The sequence below is a fragment of the Helianthus annuus genome, chromosome 13, assembly GCF_002127325.2.
Source record: "Helianthus annuus cultivar XRQ/B chromosome 13, HanXRQr2.0-SUNRISE, whole genome shotgun sequence".
Classification (NCBI taxonomy): domain Eukaryota; kingdom Viridiplantae; phylum Streptophyta; class Magnoliopsida; order Asterales; family Asteraceae; genus Helianthus; species Helianthus annuus.
In genome coordinates this window covers 132,082,469-132,091,914 of record NC_035445.2, presented here as the reverse complement: position 1 = coordinate 132,091,914, position 9,446 = coordinate 132,082,469, and the positions used below count along the sequence as shown (strand labels likewise).

General features: G+C 38.3%; 2 protein-coding genes across 3 annotated transcripts; one reads left to right on the top strand and one right to left on the bottom strand.

The window, feature by feature from the left end:
* The first annotated feature begins 2,552 nt into the window (after positions 1 to 2,552).
* On the top strand, positions 2,553 to 5,708 carry LOC110898711 (protein BUD31 homolog 2). 2 transcript variants are annotated; one of them, XM_022145540.2, is made up of 5 exons: positions 2,562 to 2,707; positions 3,259 to 3,298; positions 4,102 to 4,203; positions 4,297 to 4,484; positions 5,289 to 5,708. In XM_022145540.2, the coding sequence occupies exons 3-5, from the start codon at positions 4,110 to 4,112 to the stop codon at positions 5,442 to 5,444; spliced, it is 438 nt and encodes a 145-aa protein (XP_022001232.1). In that variant the 5' UTR covers positions 2,562 to 2,707; positions 3,259 to 3,298; positions 4,102 to 4,109; the 3' UTR covers positions 5,445 to 5,708. The 2 variants fall into 2 exon arrangements, with proteins under 2 accessions (XP_022001231.1, XP_022001232.1); XM_022145539.2 differs by lacking the exon at positions 3,259 to 3,298 and having other exon boundaries at positions 2,553 to 2,707.
* Positions 5,709 to 6,097: 389 nt separating this feature from the next.
* LOC110898710 (pentatricopeptide repeat-containing protein At1g31920) lies at positions 6,098 to 8,084 on the bottom strand. Its single transcript, XM_022145538.2, has one exon. It carries the CDS (start codon positions 7,943 to 7,945, stop codon positions 6,128 to 6,130), a length of 1,818 nt encoding a protein of 605 aa, XP_022001230.1. The 5' UTR covers positions 7,946 to 8,084; the 3' UTR covers positions 6,098 to 6,127.
* Positions 8,085 to 9,446: the final 1,362 nt, after the last annotated feature.

The window sequence follows — 9,446 nt, the reverse complement described above, 5'->3', positions numbered from 1 at the left end:
CCGAGGGGGGGTCTGTTAGTGCATTACGTCTATTGACTTTGTCTTGTATCATATAATGAGATAGGATAGGATATACAGTGCACGAGGATCGAGAAATAGATTTTAGTGATTAAGAGTGTGATTCCGCTCGAAATGGACCAAGACCATTTCAAGCGAAATCAGAAGTAGTTGATTCCGCTCGAAATGGCTTTGGTACCTTTGGAGCGAAATCAACACTAGTATATATAGTACACTTGTCTATTTCATTTGGCACGGAATCTGGAATTTGTAACGAAGTGCTGCCAAATTGTTCTCAGGTTGTAATCAGTGTTAAATCAATATAAGAGGCATTATAATTTACATTGAGCGTCCGTTTCATTGATTCCGCCTTTGATCCGGATTAACAACTCTTCTGATCGACTCGTTTGGGTCCAACAACGATCCTACACATACTTAACCAACGTATCTTAATATTTTCCATGCTGTGACGTGTTTGAAGTCACGGTCGTATGTGTGCCCGTGCTCGACATCGTCTTCGTGGAGCTCACCGCTGTCGTTGTCCACAGCGTTGATAACCATCTCAAATCTCGATCTAGCCATACGAATAACCCGGAAATGTGACCAAAGTGCGTCCATGGTTCGGGTGGCCTCACCCTATGCAATGTCATCTTCTTCGTTTCATGGATTCATTGCCATTTTGTGAGAGATTAGATGAAAGTTGAGAGATTTTGAAGGTAAAAATGGAAGAAAAGGTTTAGATTAAATAAGAAGAGTAAAAGTTTCTGAAAAGTATTTTTTTTTTAAATAGCCGTTGGAGGCAACGACTATAATCCACATAGGGCTGGCAAATTGTGTCTTAGCAAGTTTAATAGGTATCTGATAACGCGAACAAGAAAAATCTTAAACATGAATACGACTCGTTTAACTACTTTATATCCAATGTGTATAAGATAGATGTATATTTTATGCACCTAGAAGGAGAAATAATGGATCTTAACTTTCAATTTTTGATTATTTTTAAAAACGTAAAAAATCACATTGTGTACTTTTCTGTTATTGTGTCTTAGCAGGTTACCTATTGTCAGACTGATAGAGACCGATTCGAGATGGTCAATCTCCCAAGATAGATACCCGTAGAGTGGGTTAGGCTCCAAGAAAAAAGATAAAGAACAAAACTAAATTTTGCTAACAATTTTCTTCTCTAAAATTTCTTCTCAAATGCAAGTACAATATATATAGGGAAATGCATGAACTAACTGTTAAAATGAACGTGGAAGTATAATGCAGAAAATGGAACTAAAAATATGACTACACGAACATTAAATGGAAACGTGGACTTTGACTAAATGCATGCAAAATAAAAGCGTGTTTCATTTTGTAACTAAGTCTTCATGGGTCGGGTTGCACACCCGGGTCGGATCGTATCAATACTCCCACCCTGAAAAATGTCCTTGTCCTCAAGGACGGAATACATGTCCACGGTGGCCGCCATTCATATCTTCCGGCTGCATTCGGCTTCGTTGTAACGTAACAGCTCGATTGGTGCCATGGAGGTCGCCAATCTCGTCGTACGGTGGCATTCGGTTCTATGATGTTCAATGGCGAGACTCGGGTTTTGTGGGTGGCATGTTGGGTAGGTGAATGTGCAGTTTTGGGGGCTGGTTTAGGGTGTCGATGGGTGCCGTTTGAGGTTGGTTTTGGTGCGGTTGGTGCGGTAGAATAGGTTCGTTTGGGCGCAGTTTTTGGGGTAGTTTTGTGGTGACGATGGCTGCGTTTTTTGGAAGCAGATGATTTTATTTGGTGTAGGAGGGGTTTTGGAGGAAACGGTTTGGGTGGCGGAACAAACGCCTTGAGTGATGGACGGGCGGCGAGTGGAGGTGGTGGAGGTAGACCGAGGCTCGCGCAGAACTCGACGAGGCGTTGTTGGTTTTTCTCGATAGTAGCCCACAGTTCGTCGAGCAACAACATGGTTTTTGAGGCCATGATGGAGGTGAATTCGAGAATGAAAGCACCAAATGATAGAGACCGATTCGAGATGGTCAATCTCCCAAGATAGATACCCGTAGAGTGGGTTAGGCTCCAAGAAAAAAGATAAAGAACAAAACTAAATTTTGCTAACAATTTTCTTCTCTAAAATTTCTTCTCAAATGCAAGTACAATATATATAGGGAAATGCATGAACTAACTGTTAAAATGAACGTGGAAGTATAATGCAGAAAATGGAACTAAAAATATGACTACACGAACATTAAATGGAAACGTGGACTTTGACTAAATGCATGCAAAATAAAAGCGTGTTTCATTTTGTAACTAAGTCTTCATGGGTCGGGTTGCACACCCGGGTCGGATCGTATCACAGACCTAAAGCCACACCCAACCACGAGATGCCACGGCACCACCTTAAAACCTTGCACGCCATTCCTAGGGTGGTGTGTTCAGCGTGGAGAGACCACCGCGCCGCCGTCAAGTCATATTTATTTTCGTTTGGTTGGGTTGGGAGTGTGAATTTTGTAAGTTAGGGGGTTTAATTTCTGATAAAGGAAACTTTTCAAGATATAAAATAGGGTTAAGAACATATTCTGATTCTCTCCTAATTATGTGGTTTGGTTCCTCACGGCTCAGAGAAAAACTGGTTGATTTGATGATACACTGAATCATTTGCGGTAGAGTGGTGATCATTATACGCAACGATTGACAGCTTTCGATCAACTTTCGGAGCATAGTTAAGGTAACGAATCTTCATTTTCACCTCTTTAGGGTTTTGATTCACTTATTCAGGATTCTGTATAGATTGAGTCGAATTGGATGTTTGAATCATGCTAAAACGTTAGGATATTGATTTATGATGACGTGAATCCTCTAATTTACGATGTACTGACTGAGTCTGTTTGTGTGTATACTCTGTTTTTGTTTTATCTCAAGAGCTGTTAACTCTCCAAATTGTTGAGATCAATGGAAATAATATTCATAAAGTTGTGAATTATGATTAGGAATAATAATAGATTCAGGAATGCTATATTATGATTTTATTGGAGTTATTTTTCATTTAGTTTAGCCAATTTAAATTATTAAATGTAACTATAGAAGCAACCTGCTGCTTGCTACTTAATAGCATCAACTGGATTATCATCTTGATCATTTATGGTTTGTGATTGTTTTATGATGTCATATCTGCTTCTATGCGACTCTGTCACTGCTTCTTTTGTTGTTGTTTTTGTTATTGGTAGTTTTCCATTTATATATTTTTACTTCTCTTTGTTTGTCTGCTGCTTGTGATAGAGCCTCGGGAAGCAGCCTCTATATTTTCTCTGAGACAGAGGTATGGTTTGCCTACATCTCACTCTCCCAAGACCCCCATAGCTTTGCTATTTGTGGGATCTACTGGGTACCGTTGCTGCTGTTGTTGTTGTATTCATGGCATGCTATATTTAATAGCTTTATCATCTTTACGAACTAGGTTAATACACCTAAGGCCGGCCGGCAGGACTTTTATTTCCTTTGACATGCACAGTTGGGTCTTTACCACATTGTTTTTTTTTTTTTTTTCTCAAATACTCCCTAATTATTATGCATGATCTGATCATCTTTTGCACTTGATGCATTATATTCAACTAGCTTCCTGTCCCATTTTCTCTGCTGCATAACATGATGTGAAGGTCAAACGTCATGTAAATTGTATTTTAGAATATCTATGTAAATATCATACATATGTCTTAGCAAAATCTATCCCTCAATAGACATGGAAAGGAACCAGTTTGACGTGTGTATCATTCTAGGAATGTTTGGGCTAAGGATGTATAAACAAGATAATACTGATTGTTTATTCTAGTGATTCCTTATCCTTCATTTTCTTTAATAGATTGGCTATATCAGTAGTGGAAATATTATCCCTGCTTTTTGGAGCGCTATCTGGTCTCTTGTTTATTTTGTGATAATTTTACAAAAAAAAATGGATTATTCTGTGAAACAAGTATATATGCAGTATGTTTCTACATTTATATATCGATCACATGGTTTTACCATTGTAAGTTAAGATCATTCAGTACTTGGTTTATTCAGGTTACATAGTTTTACTTCTAAATTTATCTGGAAATATTACTTTACATGGGCTGATCATTGCAGCTAGAAGAATGCCTAAGGTGAAAACAAACCGTGTTAAATACCCAGAGGGATGGGAACTTATTGAACCTACTCTTCGTGAATTACAGGGAAAGATGCGCGAAGGTTTGTTTGTTTCTCTTTTCTTTTCTTTTTTTAATTTTGAAGTTCAGTTGTTCTTATCTATTATACTAACGAGCCATATTATAAAATTCTTAGCTGAGAATGACCCACACGACGGGAAGAGAAAATGTGAGGCGTTGTGGCCTATCTTCAAAATCGCACACCAGAAGAGTCGCTACATCTACGACCTTTATTATCGCAGGAAAGAAATATCAAAGGAGTTGTTTGAGTTTTGCTTGGATCAAGGGTATGCTGACCGTAATATCATTGCCAAGTGGAAGAAGGTGAGCATCTTGTCCATTTCTACTTAATGGCTTTCACTCTTCACACATTAAGCAAAACTCAAACCAAACCGCCAAATCGGTATAACGCTATAACCGGCTGGTCCAGCTGATCAACCCAACCCAACCGGTTTGGTTTGTCGTTTCCCAAAAGCGTAGTCAACTGTTCGGCCCAAAACTTTCACCAAAACCAGCGAATCGGACCGTTGACTACGCTTAATGTGTGAAGAGTGAGAGTGAAAGGAGTTGTTTTGCAGGAAAGAAATATCAAAGGAGTTGTTTGAGATTCGCTGGTTTTGGTGAAAGTTTTGGGCCGAACAGTTGACTACGCTTTCGGGAAACGTCAAACCAAACCGGTTGGGTTGGGTTGATCAGCTGGACCAGCCGGTTATAGCGTTATACCGATTTGGCGGTTTAACAGTTCGGCTTTGGCGGTTTAAACCAATTTTTTTTTTTTTAAATCGTGAGTTTGTATTAATTTTTTTTTAAAATGATAAATATGATTCATGATTGTAATAATCATTACATATAAATAGCTACATATTTCAAAGAGTAAAATGCCATTTTTGCCCCTGAGGTTTGGCCAGTTTTGCGACTTTCGTCTAAAGGTTTGTTTTTTGGCATATGGATCCAAAAGGTTTGAAATCTTGCCATTTTCATCCGGCTCATTATGTTTTGCTTAATAATAAAAAAATTTATTGGTTTGAAATCTTGCCATTTTCATCCGGCTCATACCGATTTGGTCTTGTAAATTTTTATTTTTAAGTGGCATTTAAAGTGTTGTTATGTTTTGCTTTTGAGTTTCAGCCTGGGTATGAACGACTATGCTGTTTAAGATGCATTCAACCACGTGATCACAACTTCCAGACGACATGCGTTTGCAGAGTCCCCAAGCACCTGCGTGAGGAAAAGGTAATTGAGTGTGTGCATTGCGGTTGCAAGGGTTGTGCAAGCGGAGATTGACCACTTTATCTTGCGCCAAACGTTTGTATGAGTGACTGCAAGTGTTTTATCCGTTATCATCATGTGTTGCTGTCAAACCTAACCTGCTTGAGTATTGTTAAACAGGCTTAACAGTCTGTTGGGTATTAAATGGTCATCATTTATGCTCATGTGCTTGTAAAATAAACCTGAAACCGACAGTTTGACCTTCATGAATTCGCAATCATTCTGTTGGTATATGCATGTTTGTTGAGAGGAGCTAATCTATATCCGTTTAATCATGAATAGGATATGTTTTAATTTTCTAACGGTCAAATAAAAATGTAGCCGTTTTCTAATTTTTTTTTTATGTCTAAGACCATTTCAACTCTCACGCCTGGCCGACATTAAGCTCCGCCTATGATCCACGTGGTGCTTCTATAGAGAATATTGATCCGAGAACCAATCGAATCACTTCTGGTATGTCTTCGGTTAGGATCGCGTCAACTGTCATTTGTAACTACAATTCATACATAATAGTTACCATATTCCTGTTTCAAGAGTAAGATAGGAATAAAGGATGGCCTTTGTGAAATCAATAAAATCAGCTTTATTGATGTATTTTTTTTTCTCAAATATTGTTAAACACATAGATCAAATAGTCCACTTTTGATCTTGCCATTAAATAATAAATATAAAAAAGAAAAAAAACACTGAATTTAACATTACCAGTAATCTTTACAAGAGCAATTTCCATCCTCAAAATGATGAAACCTATTTCTATCCCTAACAATAATTCTTCTTTCAAAGATTGATGAAATGTATTTGGTATAAGTGTGACAATCCTTACACATTCTCATGTTTCTAACTATCCTAACCGACGAACCGTGTGACGTATTTATGAGCCCGAATGCAAGTGCTAGTTTCTGACTATGTTTACTCAATCTCTCCCTCTTTTCGTCTTCATCTACGTCAAGTAATACTTCGGATGTATCCGGAGAATACCCGTCAAACTTAAGCTGCCATTCCATCTGGTAAATCATATCCGATAACTCTTTACAGTGGGCCCACATTACGTCATTCGACACAAACTTGTAAACCTTTCTCTTCACCTGAATTAAGCTAAAACCAGGCGTTTTCGTCAACCCCTTTTGACCCATTTCTCTTCGGGCCGAAGCTACATTCTCCCATTTCCCGGCTTTTGCATACATATTTGATAGTATCACGTACGGGCTAGGAGTTTGTGAGCTCATGTTTAGTAGCTTTTCGGCAACTTTTTCACCTAATTCTATATCTTGGTGAATTCTACAAGCATCAAGTAAACTATACCACAATGCATCATTTGCTTCCATTGGCATGTTCTTAATAAGGTCAAACGCTTCTTTGACTTTTCCCGCTTTACCCATGAGATCCACCAAGCACCCGTAGTGTTGTATCGTAGGCTCGATTTTGTGGTCAACGGTCATCTTCTTGAAAAACTCAAGACCTTTTTCAACTTGGCCCGTTTGACTACAGGCGGTCAATACACTGACATAAACAACTTCATCCGGTTCAATTCCTTTTTCACGCATTTCCGAAAACACCCTTAACGCTTCGGCGCCATAACCGTGAAACGCCAACCCCGAAATCACGACACTATAAGACCATTGGTTTTTCACCTTCATTTGTTCGAACACAGTCAACCCTTTGACCAAAGATCCACATTTTAAATACATATCTAGTAAACAAGTCTCGACGATCACATTCATTCCGCTTAAGTTCCTTATCAAAAACGCGTGTGTAGACCGTCCCAAATCTAACGCACCCAAATTAGTACATGACGATAACACGCTTACTAACACACTCTCCTCAGCCCTCCAACAACTTTGACTAGTCAACTGTTGAAACAAACTAATGCACTCACTCCACATTCCCTTACTAGCATGAGCCGCTATAATCGCGCTCCAACTAGCCAAACTTCTATCAAAACAATCCATTCGTTCAAAAACATAACAAGATTCGGTTATATTACCGCACTTTCCGTACATATTAATCAAACTATTCTGCACAAACACATCTTTTTCTACTCCATTTTTCACAACATGCCCATGAAACTGCATACCCTCTTCAAGTCTATGCAAACAAGCACACCCTTTAAGAATTGATGGATATGTGAACTTATTCGGCCGAATTCCCACTTCAACCATTCGGGTATACAACGTAACAGCTTCATGTAAATTCATATCCATGATATACCCTCTGATCATTGTGTTGAATTCGAATGAATCCGGGGTGTCGATTTGTTGGAAGATTAAGGATGCATAGTGCATGCTGCCCCAAGTGGATAAAGCACAGGTTGATAGAAGATTGCCTGTGCAAAAAGACCTGGAATGTAAACCATGTTTGATGATTAAGCAATGAGTTTGCTTGAGTTGTTGGATGTTTTTGCAGTGTTTTAAGAGGGACATGCATTGTTGCTCTGTTGAAGTGAATTCAAGTGGTTTTGTGTGATGGGGATGTTGTTGTGGTAAGAGTAGGTTGTGGTGGACTGATGTCCCAACCATTGTGTTAGCTATGCATGTATTAAAGGATGCTTTTGTGTGTGTGTGTGTGTTTTGGTGTTTGTTGATGATGAAAAGTATATTATTTAGGAATTGATGGTTTTTTTTTTCTTTTTGTGTTGTGGGTGAGGAGGGAATCTGATCTGTGAGATTTTAGAGGAAGTTTGAGCCAAAGAAAGTGTGTAGATAATGGATAGGATAATGGCATGTAATGCTTTTAAAGTGGGTTCCACATGAAATGGAGCTCCATATTTTTGGTTCATATTTTGAAATGTTTTTTTGCTTGGTTTATAATTTTTTTTAAAAGGAGGGGAATTGGCCTTTAATAATCTTACCTAGATCTTATTGGTCATTAATAATTTCACCTCAGAATATTCCCTCCAACAGTCCCACCTTTCATCTATTTTTCCTATAATGGTCCCCCGTTAAAAAAACTTAACGGAATTAAACTTTTTTCCAAATTACAAACAGATTTTTTAGGGCTTTTGATCAGAACGACGATACGAGTCCATTGGAAATTTTCCAAATTAAACTTACCTCGAAACGGTGCTCCAAGTGACTTGATTCTGGTTAATTGGAAATTTAAACACCCGAATTGAAGCGCCGTTTTCATCGTTTGGAGCAACGTTTCAAGGCAAGTTTTATATCAATGGACTTGTATCATCGTTCTAATCAAAAGCCCTAAAAAATCTGTTTAAAATTTGGAAAAAAACTTAACTCCGTTAAGTTTTTTTAACGGGGGACCATTGTAGGAAAAATAGGTGAAAGGTGGGACTGGTGGGGGGAAATATTCAAAGGCGGGATTATTAATGGTCAATAAGGTCTAGGTGAGATTATTACAAGCCAAATTACCTATATATTAAAAAGAGAATTGAATGAACAGTGAAATCACTAAGGAATGAGTAAATGGTATCGGGTACCGGTACCTGTACCAGATTTATCAAACCGGGTGTATTTTCGGTACCGTTTCGGCTCCGGTATTCATCGGTTTTTACCCTCAAATACCGGTGTCGTACCAGTACCGACCGGTACCGAACCGTACCGTACCAGGTATATTCGGTACTGGTACCCACTTTTGGGAGTTTCGGTAACGGTATTTTCGGTACCGGTTGTAATTGCCCCGTTTAGATTACTTTTCGTACACATAGTAAGTAAACTGTATTTCGTTTGAATAAGGTTTTATATACACAACAACTTATTTTGCTTTCTTTTTTGTCTTTTTCTGTAATGAATGAATTGTAGCATATGAAATTAACTTGGATATTTAGATTATTGATGAGCAAATCGTATCAAATCCTGTAATCAAACCGGTATTGTATCGGTACCAAATTTACTATACCAAATCATTTTCGGTACCAATTTGGTACTCACCTTTTGGCGTTTTCAGAATTGTTACTTTCGGTTCGACACCGGTCTAGCATCTTACTTGTATTTATTGATTTTTACCTTCAAATACCATACCGTATTGTACCGAGCATTTTCGGTGCCGGAACCTAAATTTGAT

What these genes read in the sequence shown, in the direction of transcription:
- LOC110898711 (XM_022145539.2), top strand. Translation starts at nt 4,110, where the DNA reads ATGCCTAAGGTGAAAACAAACCGTGTTAAATACCCAGAGGGATGGGAA. An exon ending in ACAGGGAAAGATGCGCGAAG is followed by an intron (nt 4,204 to 4,296) that starts GTTTGTTTGTTT and finishes TAAAATTCTTAG; the next exon opens with CTGAGAATGACCCACACGAC. An exon ending in TCATTGCCAAGTGGAAGAAG is followed by an intron (nt 4,485 to 5,288) that starts GTGAGCATCTTG and finishes TTTGAGTTTCAG; the next exon opens with CCTGGGTATGAACGACTATG.
- LOC110898710 (XM_022145538.2), bottom strand. Translation starts at nt 7,945, where the DNA reads ATGGTTGGGACATCAGTCCACCACAACCTACTCTTACCACAACAACAT.